Source organism: Xenopus laevis, chromosome 4S (genome assembly GCF_017654675.1).
Source record: "Xenopus laevis strain J_2021 chromosome 4S, Xenopus_laevis_v10.1, whole genome shotgun sequence".
In the NCBI taxonomy this organism is placed as follows: domain Eukaryota; kingdom Metazoa; phylum Chordata; class Amphibia; order Anura; family Pipidae; genus Xenopus; species Xenopus laevis.
In genome coordinates, this window is record NC_054378.1 from 83,417,307 (window position 1) to 83,434,716 (window position 17,410).

The 17,410-nt window shown below is 37.2% G+C and overlaps 1 protein-coding gene across 6 annotated transcripts in view; it reads left to right on the plus strand.

The window, feature by feature from the left end:
* The window catches only part of arhgap29.S (Rho GTPase activating protein 29 S homeolog), a 67,966-nt gene that overhangs the window by 47,097 nt on the left and 3,459 nt on the right, over positions 1-17,410 (plus strand). For all 6 annotated transcript variants that reach the window (XM_041591328.1, XM_018259616.2, XM_018259617.2 and 3 more), the window contains 17 exon segments: positions 1,348-1,411; positions 1,698-1,835; positions 2,042-2,106; positions 2,398-2,508; positions 3,081-3,161; positions 3,533-3,721; positions 7,277-7,414; positions 9,873-10,036; positions 10,572-10,741; positions 10,822-10,950; positions 11,043-11,141; positions 11,454-11,617; positions 11,819-12,007; positions 14,272-14,409; positions 15,028-15,257; positions 16,485-16,779; positions 16,871-16,979. In XM_041591328.1, coding sequence (XP_041447262.1) covers positions 1,348-1,411; positions 1,698-1,835; positions 2,042-2,106; positions 2,398-2,508; positions 3,081-3,161; positions 3,533-3,721; positions 7,277-7,414; positions 9,873-10,036; positions 10,572-10,741; positions 10,822-10,950; positions 11,043-11,141; positions 11,454-11,617; positions 11,819-12,007; positions 14,272-14,409; positions 15,028-15,257; positions 16,485-16,779; positions 16,871-16,979 — 2,473 coding nt within the window.

Genomic DNA, 17,410 nt, shown 5'->3' on the forward strand with positions numbered 1-17,410 from the left:
GTGATAGTGTGATAATGTGTGATTATGATTTCTCGGCATATTAGTGGCATATTATATCCATGAGTGTGCTTTTATTTAGTTCATGCAATCCACTATTGTGTAGGGGGTTTGACTTGACCACCCCAGACAACCCACCAAAATTATTTTTGATCTCCCCACCACCATGCATGTGACCACAATCATGGGTGCTTCCTAGACAGCCCTGCAGTTGTGGAATCTTTACAACCTCTGCTAGATGCATGCTTCTGATAAATGCTTTGGAATGCACAGGGTACTGTGTTTTTTCAAGCTAGCTATCTGTACCATGCTACATTAGAAATATGCACTATAATGCCACATACATAGTAGTGCCAAAAAATGCTTACACTGGTTGCTATTTTTTAGCCCTTTTGTAAGGGAAGCAATTGACTTGTACCGTATATGTTTTGGAATAGCCTGTCTGCTGTTCAGACTTCTTTCCAGGAGTTGCCTGGATTCATCTATTGCTGTGCATTTCAATTAGTAATTTTTCTAACCAACCTGCCTTAAGGCTAGTTGCACATATTGGGGCATATTTATTATGTTGTGTGAAACGAAATTCGCCAAAAAAAATTGTGTAAAATAAATGAACGGCAGATCTGACGCCGTTATTATACAATGCTTCACGGTGGAAGTGAAGAAAATGGGGATGTATGCCACTTGCCTAAGGATCCGCTTTACCAAGGACAAAATGTTGAAATTATATGATATTGAATTTGATTAATTTTCAGGAATAGAATCCCAGTATTGGCTGTCAATCTACCTAATTTATGTAATTCTCTTTACATTTGTATGTTTTAACAGAACCATTAGGATGTGTAGGTTATACTTTGTTTTAGGTTGATTTTTGTTGAATTTTTGTGTTTCTGGGATCTTCTATGTTCACCTAAGTACAGTCATTCCACACACTGCACTCTTTTTTTTTTTTTTTTTTTTTTTTGAAGACTTGAAACGAATTAACCTTTTGACTGATCGTGACAAGACAATTGCAGACTGAGAACAGTGAGACTGAGACAATTGCAGACTGCGAACTGCTTGTGTTACTTTTACTCAAAAAAATCTCCATTGTCCTCCATTTATAATCTGATTTATATTTACAATACTGGTACAGGCAAAAACTTTGAAATATATGAAAATGTGTTGTTCTGCAGAAATATATGCTTAAAAAATGAATTTCTTGTTTAAAATATCTTTAAAACACTTGGGGCTGTTACCATAACTTTCTTTCTCCTTGTACATGGTGTTTCCCCGTCCATGTAAAGTATTATTAATGTATTATTGCAAAATCTGACATTCTTTGTCTCTCGTTTTTTTTAATTTGTATATCAGTCTTTTGAAAACATTTCTGTGGACGATTCAGCTGGATTAATTCACGAGAGGGATGATATTCCAGGTAAAATACTGCATGGATATGACATTTTGTGATGATATGCATTGCTGTTATGTATCACACACACGCGTGCGCATTGCAGTAGTCATGTGCTAGGCAACAGAAGCATCTTAGTTGCTTGTGACTCTGACCCCTCTTGAAAATCCCTGTCAGTCCTATTTAGTGTCATTCGGCATTAAAGAACAATCCAAGATCAGAGTAACTACAGCATTCATGGTTGGCTGACACTGCATCCACTGCAGGGCATTGCAGAAAAATAATTTCTTTTTCAACTCCTATTTTGTTTTAGGGCACCTTAGGGCAGAAGAAGTGGACAACATGCTTCTGCGGTACGACAGTGGAATTGAATCTGCTCTATCGTATGCTAAAGCTTGGTCAAAATACACCAAGGATATTCTTGCCTGGGTAGAGAAAAGGCTTAGTGTGGGTGAGTGGCTCCTCTTCGCGTCTAATGAGCTTTGGAATGAAATCTGTTGTCAGGCATGTTCTACAGACTGTCAATAATGTGATTTCTAAATTAATAGCTGTGTCAGTGACTTGAACCATTTACTAATTTGATTCTATTCTGACTTTAAATTAGGCAGTTGTGCTTCACATTATGAACTTTATATTGTGATCTCTTTGAATCTGTAGAAATTGAAACTGCTAGAAACCTTGCAAAAATGGCTGAAAATGCAAAATCATTGGTTAATAATCAGGTAAGTCATTTTATTTACTATAATGCTCAAAAGCTTTGTTTCTGATCTGCAAATTGTAACTGATCATTAAACTTTTTCAAAGAAATTGGAATGCTAAACAAAATAAAAGGTTATGTTTCTGTAGTGCTAGAACTGTTTAACTTGGTTATCTACCTGTCAAAATCATGTTCATGATTCTTTATTTCAAATATATTTTCAAGTATGATGTCTTTGTTTGTATTGTACAATTTGCAAAAAAAAAATTGTAACCTTATATAGCACTAATTGCTTAACGTAATCTTATTTTTTTAGGAATATATGCCATTCCAACCCATCTTCACAGCAGCTTTTCAGAATGATATGGAGAGCAGCCAAGCATGTTTTCAAACAATCGGTGCTCTTCAAAGCAACAAGTTCATCCAGGTAAATATTCTAATGTAATGGCCTAAAAACAGATGGAGACAGACTATATCCACATATCTTTAAGAATGTTTCATTCAGAAGCCTTTTTGTAAAAAAAAAAAAAATGATGGCTAATCACTAAATTGTCAAAACTGCAAAGGATTATGGATAGATCTGGATTTTTCACACCTTTGAAACCCAAGAAATTGTTGTCGGTATTTTTTATTTGGTTGGGGTCTGCATCTTTTAGCAATATGGCATGTCAGGTGTTTTTGGTTACCAAATATGAATGTCTAGAAGTGTCTTTGATAAAAGCAAGTCGGTGGGATCAATGGGACTTTCTGTAATCAAACAGACTTCTTTGATGCCACTAAGACGGTAATACATTGAAGTGATAACTTTTAGATGTATTAAAGAAGAATATTTCATTTAAGAACTGCAATAGATTTTATTTGCAACAGCTCCACATCCACTTTATTGCATCTCTGTGCGCTGGGAAATTAAAAAAAAAAATATGCAAGATCATGACTTTATTGTGTATGTAACACTAATTTAGCTCAATGTTTCAATTTGTTTATTATTCATTTTTTCAGCCTCTCCAAGCTAGGAGATCAGAGCTTGATAGACAAAGGAAGGAAATGAAAGATCTTTGGCAGCGAGAGCAGAAAAAAATGGTTTGTTTCAACCGAAGATTGTGAATGCTATTTTGAGATCTTCTTACTTTAACAGGGAAATATACCTGAGCAATTGTATTAGGTTTTTCAATGTTTAAATGTTTTTTTTTTTTTTCTGGTAGTGTCAAACCTCAGTCAGAAAATCTTGCTGAGGGTTCCCAGTCTGAATTATCTGTTTGACTGGGACTACTGCACCTAGAGCTATGCAACAAAAATTCTGTTTAAGGGTCATGTTTCTTGCCACATCCTCTGTGCTGTTAAAAATCTGACTACTAAAGCAAATTGCCAAAGTCTAGGTCCTTGATTTTGCATCAGCTGTAGACACTCTCCACCTACCACCTATAACAATTACATTTTTATTTTTTTTGTAGCAAGATCAGGAGGCAGCTTTACGCAAAGCTAAACTATTAAATGCCCAGCGACTAGATGAACATGAGAAAGCAAAGTCCAGTACAATGCGGGCAGAGGAGGACCTGCTCAGCATAAGTGGGGGACTTCTGAAAGATGGCAGCAAACAGCTGGAAAAAAGGCGACGTCTAGAAGAGGAAGCTTTGCAGAAGGTCAGAACTTTTGAATGGGACTCAAATCTGCTGTTAAACATACTTCATTTTCCAACTTTTTTTCTTTTGCACTATTGCGAGGATTAGAGTTAAAAGCTAATTTAGCATTTTTGGTTAAGAGTAATGACACCCACGACAGTGACTGAACAAGCAAAATATTTAATCATTTTCAGCTGACAATATAAATTGCCACTGATAAATTATGTCTGAGGCATTTTTACATGATTATACAATTTGATTAATTTACCCACAACAATAAAGCAGTAGCACAGCTTTCATCATTTTGTTATCGTGCCTTAAGTGAACGACTAAGCGACCTCTCATTGTCCTTAAAGGGATCCTGTCATGGGAAAACATGTTTTTTTTTCAAACGCATCAGTTAATAGTGCTACTCCAGCAGAATTCTGCACTGAAATCCATATCTCAAAAGAGCAAACAGATTTTTTTATATTCAATTTTGAAATCTGACATCGGGCTAGACATTTTGTCAATTTCCCAGCTGCCCCTGGTCATGTGACTTGTGCCTGCACTTTAGGAGAGAAATGCTTTCTGGCAGGCTGCTGTTTTTCCTTCTCAATGTAACTGAATGTGTCTCAGTGGGACATGGATTTTTACTATTGTGTTGTTCTTAGATCTAACAGGCTGCTGTTATCTTGTGTTAGGGAGCTGCTATCTGGTTACCTTCCCATTGTTCTTTTGTTGGCTGCTGGGGTTTGGGAAAGGGAAGGGGTGATATCACTCCAACTTGCAGTACAGCAGTAAAGAGTGATTGAAGTTTATCAGAGCACAAGTCACATGACTTGGGGCAGCTGGGAAATTGACAATATGTTTGCTCTTTTGAGAAATGGATTTCAGTGCAGAATTCTTCTGGAGCAGCACTATTAACCAATTCATTTTGGAAAAAATGTTTTTTTCCCATGACAGTATCCCTTTAACCTCCTGTAAGGGCCCGAAGGCTCAAACTGGAGTAGCGGACCAAAGAGGAAGCTGAAGTTCAGAGTTCGCGGTACAATAGGATTAGGCAAAAGAATGGTCAAAGTCCAGGCAAATAGGTCAGTTCAGGCGGCAAGAGTTCAATAACGATAAACAGGCAATGGGTCAAGATCAGGAACAGGAATCAATATACACTAGCACACCCAGAAACACACGAAGTAGAACCTATAATTGGGCAATGTTTGCAGACCTTTAGGCTCCTTAAATAGGCCTCCTTTGGCGCCAAAAGATGGACGTGATGACGTCACTGCGCTGGCGTAATTGCGCAGGCGTTCCGACGCTGGCATCCATCCAGGCGCGGGCGTCCATTCTGATGCTGGCGAAAACGCGCTGGCGTCACAGTGGCGCGCCTGGGAAGAACCTCGTGGAAGGACTGGGCACCGCCATCTTGGACAGCAGGGCAGCGTCGGCGTGGAGGCAGGAGGTAATTCTCCCTTACACCTCCCATGTAACGCCTCCTTAGACAGATATAATAAAATGCTACATATACATTTAGAGAGTGAGTACAAGTGGATAGTGAGTTGGCAAAGCCACTGGCAAACAGTATTTATGGGGGAGGAATTTGTAGCCGCATGGAAATAACTAGTAGGACCGATTATCTGTAGCGCTGGTTGTGAAATTTTTCATATCTGACAATAGCCAGGCATCCGGATTTTTTTATTTTGCTGTTTTTTTATCATGACTCCATGTACAACTGTTTTCTTTCTTAAAATGAGTTTGTTTTATTAATTTTTTTTATTTTCTGCTTATCTGTACTCATTACTGTTTCCGAATACCCTTATACTGTTGGTCCTTTGCCTAATTCCATTGTAGTAACCAGGCAGAGTGTGATATTATTGTTATTATTCAATACTTGACCAGTATGTGGTTGCAGTTAAATCCTGTAATGGTATTAATTGCCTGCACTGTAGAAATATGTTGTCACTTCCATTCATTCATTGCCATTTTGCAGTTGCAGTGTTGCAATGTACAACACTGGCTATAGGCAGCATTTTCCCACCAAGTATTTCTGCAGAAATATTGCCTGCAGTTTTCACCCTTGACTGCCCCTGTATACTGTTTTGGGAGACAGAATTCTTGAGTGGTGCCTTCCTCTCGCTACCAGTGTATGCATAGGCATTTTTCCCAATCTTTTGAATGGAGAGAGTTGACAGGCAGGGAAGGGATATTGCAGTTATTCCTGGGACACAGCACTGTCCAAAACACTGTGTATAATGTCTCTCAGTATACCTTTTCTTGGGGAGGCAATATAGTCAAATCTAACCTTGTATAAATCACTAAATCATTAAAGGAGAATTCTGATCTTCTATGTGAAGACTGTTAAATTCCCAAGTATCTCTTCATGATTACTGTAATGGCAGCATACATTTTCATAGTTTGTTACAGCTTTTTCTTAGTAAACTAGATTACCTCTGGTATTTTGGTCTTGATTTAGCATCATGTTTCAGTTAATTACAATTATAACTGCAACAAACCTCTTATGAGTTTTAAGATCGTTGTGGTTACTTGAAATGTATATTGTTTTTGTCAAAAATAGTTTCCTTTACCACTACTGCAAGAAAAAAAAGTCAGACCTGCTGTTTATATCACAGGCTGTCTTGAATTTATGACTCAGAGAAAATGGTAATTACAGTAGTCTAGGCATTAACAGTGAAAGAATGTAATTTAGACCTGCTGAAGCAGCCATGCATCCACTGCAAGGAGGTCAGTGGGCTTGAGACAGCTTTCAGTTGAAACTGCTTAGAGCGTCGCTGTTTTCCTTTATCTTCATAGTGGAAGATCAGGGGCTCCAATTATAATAAAAATGATCTTGTCATAATCTAAAGTATGTGGAGCTCTTTAGCAGACTGGGGGCCACAGAAGCCTGAAGGTTTACATCTGACCTGACCATTGCCTGCTGCAAGCATATCAGTCTAGACCGGTACAGAGAAAAGATGAGCACATGCTCTGTTGTGTTTTTTGTTCCTTTTCAATTATTTCCCAATATTTTCAAGTAGGGGATCATTGACCTCAGTAGCTAAAAACTATTGCCCTGTAAAGCTACATTTTCATTGTGTTTTTACTTTTTACTAATCATACAAGTCAGGCTCCCTGCTGTTCACATTCTATTCAAACCACTGCCTGGTTTGAACCAGATAGTTACTGAAATTCTAAACTGAAAGTAAAAAACTTAAATAATTAAAAAAAAACCAATAACAAATAAATGATTGTTTGCAATGTCTACCTCATAATAAAGGGTAATTTAATGGAGAACTATCCCTGTAACTGTATTCATAAAAATGGCATTAAGTCAATAAGTTGTCTCTTTATAGATCCTTTTATAAGGCTACATCTATGTAAAGATGCAGTAAAATATTGAGCCCCAGTGCTAGGGTGCAGGCAGACATGGCAGATTTCGACATGAAATGCCTACTCTCAGCCCTTCCAATTGCATCCATTAGGTGCATGGGTTCCAAAATATTTTTTGGCACAAGCTTTACCGTCACCAGCTATAATTAATAATATATTATTCAGAATTTGAATGTTTTTAGATTATTGTTTTCTTCTTTTCTCACCTGACAGGCAGTAGAAGCTAAAGAATATTACAAAGTTTGTATGGCAGAAGTTGAAGAGAGGAGGATTTCTATGGAAAACTTCAAGAGTGATCTTTTAACGCAAGTTCGAGAACTTATTTATCAGTGTGATCTCACTCTTAAAGCTGTAAGTTAGTCTTTTCTGTTGATTTGTTTTGATTTTTTCCAGAAAGCATTTATTGGACCCCCCCCATGGTGATAATTCCCCACTGGCCTGCCTCCCCCCTGCACAGTCTTACCCCTGAATTCTGTCCCCTCTAGAAATAGAGACTGCACATGCAGAGTGAATTGAGCAGCATATTGGCACATGCGCAATTGGAGCAATCTTCCGGTTCGCGACAACTGTGCATGCGCCAAAAGAGAATGAAATTGCTGAAGTGGAGTAAGAAAACACGAACATTACTGAAGAAAAGAAGATAGCCCCCTTGAGCTCCGCTGCGCTCACTCTGCATGTGCGGTTGCTATTTCTAGAGGGGACAGAATTCGGTGGTAAGACTGTGCAGGGGGAGGCAGGCAGGGGTGCAAGTGGGGACTTATCGCCATGGGGGGTTTAGTTCTCCTTTAAAGTACCTTTGCTTTCCACTAAACATTTCGACCATGGTGAAGGAGTATGCATTGCCCTGTAATTATAATATAATAAATAATAATTTAAATCTGCTTTAGAAGTTCAGGTAATGTATTTGTACCTTTTATACATCAGCCCTACTGAATGAGTTCATGTCAGTATGGGGGAGTATTTTCCCTTTAAAAACAGAATGTGTTATTTCTAGTTCTACCTTATTTTTTATAGTTTCTGTGAAGACATTGCTGACTCAGCTGGTATTTTGTATGCTATGTTTGCCCTCACTGTTGATTGCCACTTTAGGGGGGCACTATGAATTTGGATTTTTTTTCCAGAGTGACAGTGCTCAAACCCCAGAACAGGTATAGCAATATGATTCATCATATGAACTTGCAACATGCAAAGGGACCCTGGAAGTAACACATTCTCAAGTCAGGCTTTAATTCCAGAGCTTCTTTATGGTTGGACACTTTGCACCTTATACAACAAAGCTGACACAACCATTTTACTGAGAGGTCCAATTGCAGGTACCTTTGTGATTTGCATTTGGATGGACACAAATTTGCACTGCACCATGTATTTGTAACTGAGCCTTTATATCCATAAATAACCAGTCTTGCCTTTAAATCTATATCTCGTTGAGTGAAAATGTTATTTTAGATTTTATAAAATAGTGTGTACTAGCCATTATTATTATTTAATTACAGATCTGCTTATTCATCAAAATGTAATTTGTGGTTGGGCTGTGCCAGTTAAGTGTTAAGACAACATGAAAATGGTAAACTTTAGAGCAGTTGCTTCCACTTCCTAACTCATTGCTATTAAATCAATAAAACCATTGGCATTGTTAAAACCATGACATGCCATAGAGTTAAGTGCAACACTTCATTAAACCACGCTTGGCAGTGGATGTGTCTAAAGTTGCAGTTTGCCAAACTCTGTTTATATTGTAGTTATCTAGAGGATTCATTACACACAGACTTGCAAAACTTTGTATTGAAAACGTAAAATGTATTGCTCTGCAAGAAGTGGGGAGTTCTTTCCTTAAAGAAGTAGTTTTCTCCTTTGTTCAACATCGTTTAATGAATAGGGCTTGCACTGAACATACCTTTTGCCTGTTGTTTTAATTAGGGAATGTGTTTTTGTTTTTTGTACTTTTTATTAAAATCTGCAGTGCACTGCAGTGCACTGAAAAGCCCTCTGTATAAACAAATCCCTCCCTTGCCCCAGCTGTAGCATGTTAAGCTTTGAGATTTAAAAAAACAGCTCATTGTTGGAGAGGTTCTTGGTAGGCTGCTTGTTTGTGTTAATTGTGCTCCTACAGACAGGAAGTAGAATGTGACTTTACTTTAAAGGAATTGTTCAGTATAAAAATAAAAACTGGGTAAATAGATAGGCTGTGCAAAATAAAAAAAATGTTTCTAATATAGTTAGTTGGGCAAAAATGTAATGTATAAAGGATGGAGCGGCTGGATGTCTCACATAAAAGCCAAAACACTACTTCCTGCTTTGCAGCTCTCTTGGTTTCCACGGATTGGTTACCAAGCAATAACCAGTGATAATAATCAGTGATTTGAGGGGGGCCCACATGGGTCATAATTGTTGCTTTTGAATCTGAGCTGCATGCTAAGGATCAATTGCAAACTCACTGTGTAGTTATGTCCCATGTGGGCCCTTTAAGTCACTGACTAACTCAGAGTTAAAGAGCTGAAAATCAGGAAGTTCTGTTCTGTTATGTTAGACATCCAATCACTCCAGCCTTTATACATGAAATGATAGGACAATTTTATGCACTCTATGCACCACAGTTGCGTGCCCATATTGCACAGTCTGACAGTGGTTATGTTTTTTTAACTTCTTTTACTACTTTGTAATTGTCATGTTCCCAATTTAGATTTCAGTGTGCAAGTTCCTGTAGGGTTATCAACAGGATAAAAAGCATACTTCACACACATATGTTTGTTTTAGAAGTATGTGATATATGTGATATTGGAAGTGGTGTTAATTTGTCATTTGTCTATAGGCAACAGTGAATCTGTTCCAGTTACAGCATAGCCAAGTAGTATCCCTTCCAGTGAATTGCCAGACCCTGTGTGAGAATGCCAAGCTTTATGAGCCAGGACAACAGTATTCAGATTTTGTCAAAAGCTTGCCCAAAGAGGATGGTCCCATAACAAACATTGGAGGGTAAGTAAACCTCCTAAGATTCTGCACAGCCTGCTGTAACAAAGACAAAATGCAGGCTATGTTGCCTAACACTGGTTTGCATTTACCCATTGGCAGTTTAGCAAGTGGTGAAGGCTGTAAAAGCAATTGCAACCCTCTGAAGTACAGATTTTTTTTGTGTGTGTGTTACTTTATTTATGGGAGGATAATTTGGCGACTTTTCATCTGGGTATGCTGTGGTTTATTGCAGATTTGAAATTTGACATAACACAAAATGCTAAATAATAATTACATTTAGATATACAAGTTAAATACACTCTCAGAGGATCAGAAGTGTCAAACCTGCTACCTGTTTTATTTATATGAAATATGGCAGAATTAATTTGCAAGCACCACAAGTTCACCTCGCATAAGTTTCTACTTCACTTAGCTGCGTATAGAGAGTGCATGATTCTAAGTTTTAATTTATACTACAATTTAAATGTAGAATATTTTTTATAAAAAGATTTAGCATTAAAAGTGAAGCCGTAAAAGCATAAAATCTTTCACTATTAAGGTCACTTCTGTCTAAACGACAAGAAGATAATGTTCATGCATCACAAGGCAACTTATCTCAAGGCTCAGGAGAATTCCCATCTCAGCCCCCTGATGACATCGGCAGCCCTCTTTATAGACGATCTAACAAGATGGAGCAGAAAAGGTCCAGCAGCAGCATAGATATTCCTGGTAAAAACATTGGTGACAACTTAATGATCATTTTCGTCTGTGGGAAAACTGTCTATCAAATTTATTTCTTATGCTTAAAGGTATAAGAGGGGCACCACCTTTTAGATCTTGGTCTGTAGGAAACCAAAGTGGAGGCATGTGTAGTGATTCAGAAAGTGCAGGAGGCAGCAGTGAGTCCCGTTCTATGGATTCTCCATCTGCAAGCCCAGGTAAAAAAAAAAAAAAAAAAGGCTTTGTAGCCATAGAATGGTGTACTAACTTAAAATCTATTTCCAAATCCATATTGTAAATGTGATTACAGGGGGTTTTAAGAGGAGGCTTCCCAGGACACCATCTACAGGAACTATGTCATCCGCTGACGATCTTGATGAAAGGGAACCGCCCTCACCTTCTGACAATGGTAATACTAAGATTTTATGTTTTCATATGTGTGTGTTTATATGTGCACCACGAGCCTTGGTCCAGCATCTCAGTTGTGTGCCAATAAAACAAATATTTAAATTCCCACTGGTTTTCTGTTTAGTCCCAAATGATCTTCAGATAACATTTGCCCTTGATGTTTAAAAGAATCTTATCAAATAGAAAAAGTATGTGCCCTTTATATGTATATATTTATATTGCCTTTTATATTTATTATAGTGCCCATTTATATATTTTACTACAGTAAACAAATCCATAATAGCGACAAATTTACAATTGCTACTGTTTGCAGGCTTGAATGACCTTGTTTCCGAGATTGCCAATTCTCCAGGACCGTTTAGAAATACAGTTATGTCTAAGGCAGCCCAGACACACAAGCTGCGAAAATTAAGAGCTCCATCTAAATGCAGAGAGTGTGACAGCTTGGTGGTGTTTCATGGGGCAGAATGTGAAGAGGTAAGATTAATGTTTTAATCAGCGTACTTTACATATGCAATTTTTTCTCATTCATGAACATATTAAAGGAAAATTCCTGACTGTTTAGCCCTGAGGACCTTTTAGGAGTCTGCACTTGTTAAGGTTAAGTCAATGTTCGCACTATTGGGACTAGTCAAAGCTTAATAGATCAATGTCTCATTCACCGTTTCCATATTTTAGTGTTCTCTTGCTTGCCACAAGAAGTGTTTAGAGACACTGGCCATTCAGTGTGGACACAAAAAGCTTCACGGAAGACTTCATCTGTTTGGTGTGGAATTTACTCAGGCGGCTAAAAACACCCGTGATGGCATTCCTTTTATTATAAAGAAATGTACAACAGAAATTGAAAGCCGAGCATTAACCATAAAGGTGAGTATATCCTGAAATAAAAGAGAAGCTTACAGTATTTTGGTATAAAGCAGGAGTGTCAGACTCCGTCTCAGCTATTGTGCCATCCCTTAAACTTTTGTAAAGCCAATCTTCCTTGCTTCAAATTAACCAAGTTGTATACCTTGATTGTTGTGAAGTACAGTAGAAGTCAACCCATGTATATATCTTGTCATATGGCATCACAAGCATGATATCACCTACAAGCTTTTTATATTTGGTTTGGTAACTTGGTAACATGAATTATTTTCATTTAGGGGAGCACCAGTGTGTGTTTTTTTAATAATGAATAATGTCCTTTAAATCAATAATCTCCTTAAAGGGAACTACTACAAAAATGAAAATGTAATATAAGCTTCGGCATACTGAAATAAGAAACTTTCTTAATTTAATCATCTAAAAATTGTGTACCATTTCGAAAATAATCAAGTTTATCTTCACTATCCATCTCTCAGCATCTGTTTCTCTTCATTCTATCTTCATGAATGAATTGGGTGTCAGATAGACAGTTAGATCCAATATATCTTATAGGGGGCTCCTTTTGCCTAGAAGATGTATTAGAGCTCACTCTATTATAATCACCAGGCATCATGTCTCTCCACATGCAGGATTTGTGCAAAAGGCAGTTATTTTGTTAGATTTTTGTTTGTTCTGGAATCAGTTATTTGAGTGAGCTCTAATTCATCTGACAGGAAAGGAAGCTCCCCTATAAGATTTATTGGATCTAACTGTCAGTGACTATCTGACACCCTACTGCTGCATGAAGACAGAATGAAGAGACAGATGCTGAAAGAGGGATAGTGAACATTAACTTGATTATTTCAGAAACCATGAAGAATATATTAAATTTTCATTTTCACGATAGTTCCCCTTTAACACTAACAGGTAGATGTTTAAAAGTCATCTCATAAGTAGCTGCTTTAGTGACATGCTGTTACGCTAAGCCAGTGGTCCCCAACCTTTTTTTACCTGTGAGCCACATTCAAATGAAAAAAGAGTTGGGGAGCAACACAAGCATGAAAAAGTCCCTTGGGGTGCCAAATAATGGCTGTGATTGGCTATTTGGTAGCCCCTATGTGGATTGGCAGCCTACAGGAGGCTCTACTTGGCACTATACTTAGTTTTTATGCAATTAAAACTTTCTTCCAATCTTGAAATGCAAAAATAAGCACCTGCTTTGAGGACAATGTGAGCAACATCCAAGAGTTTGGAGAGCAACATGTTGCTCACGAGCTACTGGTTGGGGATCACTGCGCTAAGCAATAGCCCTTTTGTTTTACCATAAAATATTGGTTTGATATTTGTAAGTGGGGAATATTTTGATAAAATTTTTTTTTATTTTAAATGAGACTTTGATCAAGTTCAGTGCATTCTGTTAAGATTTTGTTTCTGTGTTGATCGGTCTTCTCTTTTTGTTGGTGCTTATTTAGTCCCTAGATGTATGGTCACATTTTTAGGATGCCAAGGGTTATATTTTTGTACTTTTTGCATGAACCTGTTTTTAAACTCTTTATTAGAAAATACCATTTGGGATATTTATACTTAGTATATCGTTTTTGTTTTGTGCACATTTCCCAACATTTCCATAGTAATATTGAAATGCCACTTGTACTTCTAAGGAGATATGCTCTATTTACACTATACAACCGACAGGTTCATTTACCTGTGCTGCAATGTACTAATTAATATGGGGTTTACTTTTTTTTTTTCTTAAAAGTGGAAGTATACACCTTGTACAACATGAGTTTACTGAATAACATTTGTGCCAAACATGCTTTTTGCTTTAATGTAAAGTCTATGGTTTTTGTTAAACAGCTCCGACATGGAAATTAAAGGTACTTCATGTTTCGTCCTTGCAAGTATGTCATTAGATTACCAGTATATAACACCGACCCTTGCACCGTTGTTGTGACTGTTTTGTTAGCAGAAGTCCATTATGCAGGAGGATTATCTGCACTGGTAAACTAATTATCTACCTTTCAAGGACCAAACATAGAGTAGCTTCAGTTTCCAGGTTTGTCCTGTTTATCAGTATACACACCCACATACGGCACTGCAGAATAGGACCAAACATGGAGTAGCTTCAGTTTCCAGGTTTGTCCTGTTTATTGGTATACACACCCACGTAGGGCACTGCAGAATATGTTGTGGCTTTAAAAATATGTGCATTTTTCTAATCTTAAGTCCCCCTAAAGAAATTGATCCAATTTCCAATACATCTTTTTTTTTTACAAATGGTTTTCTAGGGTATCTATCGTGTAAATGGAGCAAAGTCTCGGGTTGAAAAGCTATGTCAAGCTTTTGAGAATGGAAAAGACTTGGTAGAGCTGTCGGATTTATATGCACATGACATCAGCAATGTTCTTAAGCTCTACCTTCGCCAGGTAAGTCATATGATATGATGAGGTAAACTGATAGAGGTATGTGATCCCTTATCCAGGAAACTCGTTATCCAGAAAGCTCTGATTTATGAAAAGGCCATCTCCCATAGACTCCATTATAATCAAATAATTGAAATTTTTAGAAATTACTTTTTATATTTATTGTGACATTTCTTTTACTGATGAATGACTTCCTAAAGCAAAATTCACAGTCAGAGGAAGTCAGGGAATTTATTTGCATGTTTATAACTAAACTGATCAACATTTGACCATATAAATCGGGCAGATTCTGATTGGTCATGTTGGGAAAACCATTGAGCCAATGATTAGCACATATTTAGGATTGCCGACAAAATGAATCTGTTTGTTTTAGCCAATTTTGTCTTGTCATTTGGCCAGTAGTCTGTGTTTTCCATGTGTAACCCACTGAAACTGAAGCCCCTGGATAGTCTCTCGGTTAGCTTACACTATTTCCGCTAGGGACTGAAGATCTGTGATATAGGCAGTATGTGCTGTAAATCCATGCTTTTTATATCGGTAATATATAACTGATTATATTGCTACATGAATTGTTGCACTTGGTTTTTGAGTTAAAAATGTGTATCTTTTTATTCCCTGTAGCTCCCTGAACCACTGATTGTATTTAGACTCTATAGTGAGTTGATTGGATTGGCAAAAGAAAGTCAACGCTCTAGTGAAGAAAGGGGGGATTCCTCAACTAGCCCCACATTAAAGAGACTGCCTTCCGGTGTTGAACTGAATAGAGTTATTCTTAAAATAAGAGATCTTTTGAAACAGTTGCCAGAATCAAACTATAACACACTACACTACTTAATTGGGCACCTACACAGGTAAGTTGGTAAATGTATTTTCGTATAAGATACAGTTGTGTTCAGAATAATAGCAGTCTGACATCACTAACCTGATCAATCACTGTTTTTGGTCAAAATTAGGTGTAGTAGAGTAATAGAAACCCAACAGTCATGACATGCATGCTGCTGATTATGTGTAATTGAATCATCAATTGAAGTGTGTTCCAAATAATAGCAGTGTTCAAAATAATAATAGCTAGAGTTCAATTTGTGAAGTTGTTCATTCTGTGAAAAAACAGGTGTCCAGGAAGGAAGACGGCAAATGTTGTGTATGCTGGATATATTGCATTTCTCTGAGTAAAATGATTCCAGATATTAAGTAGAACAGCGTACGCGTACTTTCATTAAAAAAGTTGATTGGAGAGGGGAAGTGCAGAAAATAATAGACTGCTCAGCTAAAATGATCTCAAGTGCTTTAAAATTGCAACCAAATCTGAAAGATGTGGCATTGGGCTTATTTATTGCATACCAGGCATCATGGATCCGTTTCAATACATCAGAATACTGCCCTTGAAATGGCTGTTTCAACAAGTCAAAGACCCCAAACACACAGTAAACAAGAAACATTTGGTTCCAGACCAACAAGATTGACGTTATGGAATGGCCAGCCCAACCCCCAGACCTTTATCCAATAGAAAACTTGTGGGGTGACATCAAAAATGCTGTTTCTGAGACAAATCCAAAAAATGCAGAATTGTGGAATGTATCAGGTGCCAGAAGTTGGTGGACTCCATGCAACACAGATGTGCAGCAGTTCTCAGAAACACTGATTATACAACTAAATATTGGTTCAGTGATTCAAAGGAAAGCAAAATCTTGAAAAAAAATGTGTTTATACAGTGAATGAGTTTGTAAAGAAGAATGCAGACACTGCTATTTTTTTGGAACAGCCTAACATTCGCTTTTCTTCACTTTCTGTAAAGGAATAACACAAATTTGATCAATTTTCTTCATGTTTTGATTTGGAATAGAATGTGCAGTGTTTCCAGTGCATTTGTGTATATGGAAATAAAAGCTGTTGTAAGGATTTTGAGTTGTATTAACTTTTTTAAACACACTGCTATTATTCTGAACACAACTTTATATTATTTACCCTTTTTGCTATAAAGAGTAAGAATGGCAAGAAGGTACTGATTCATGTTATTTGTATAAAATGTGTACTATTTTGCCTGCTAATACAGAAAAATCTGTTTTGATTCGGTGCAGGGTAACCGAAGATGTGGAAGAAAATAAAATGTCAGCCAGCAACCTTGGCATAATATTTGGGCCCACTCTGATCAGACCACGTCAGACTGATGCCACAATATCTCTTTCCTCTCTTGTGGATTATCCATATCAAGCACGAATTGTTGAACTACTTATAACATATTATGATAGGATATTTGATGTGTCAAGAAAGATGGTAAATCCTGAAGAAAGTCAACCTGAAACAGTGAGGTCTACAGTTGAGAGACAACCTCAACAAATCAGGAAATCACAGTCATTACCTGTCGGAAAGGAAGTAAGGCCAACAGTTTAAGTACAATAAAAGAGCTACTTTTTCTTTTTAAGGGATCTTGCAATTGCATTCATTTCTCTTCTGCCTTTACTAGGAATTTTTACTGTCCCAACGAGCCAGCTCTTTGGATGGAAATTCATTCGAATTCAAAGGTGTAGAAGAGAGAGAAGAGAAACAAAGCATGGCTGTACTAGAAGAGATTGGCAAGTATATGTTTTCTAAGCAGCTGTCCAATCTGGAAAAAGTTGTCTAGAATTAGAAAATGAAGTGTACTTCTTTTTAGTCTGCTCTTTTTTCAGTTAAGTGACAAGGCCTCATATCATAAAGGAACAATGTTATAAGGGGAGGTTGTGTATTGGAATGTGTATTACTATGCAAATGCATTCCAAGGGATGGGTAGGCAGAATAATGCACTTCTGTAGCTGTCACGCACTGAATAGTACTAGAAATGTTAAAAGATAATGAAGTCTGATATACGTTGAAAGACACATTGCTGCATAACTTTACATTTTTGTATATGAATTTTCGTTTTTATAGAGAAAAAACCCAAGAAGTGAGGGAAGTATTGTACATTAACATTCTTAAATTTTATTGCCATGTACATAAAATATCATGATACTTTTTAGAATGCGTA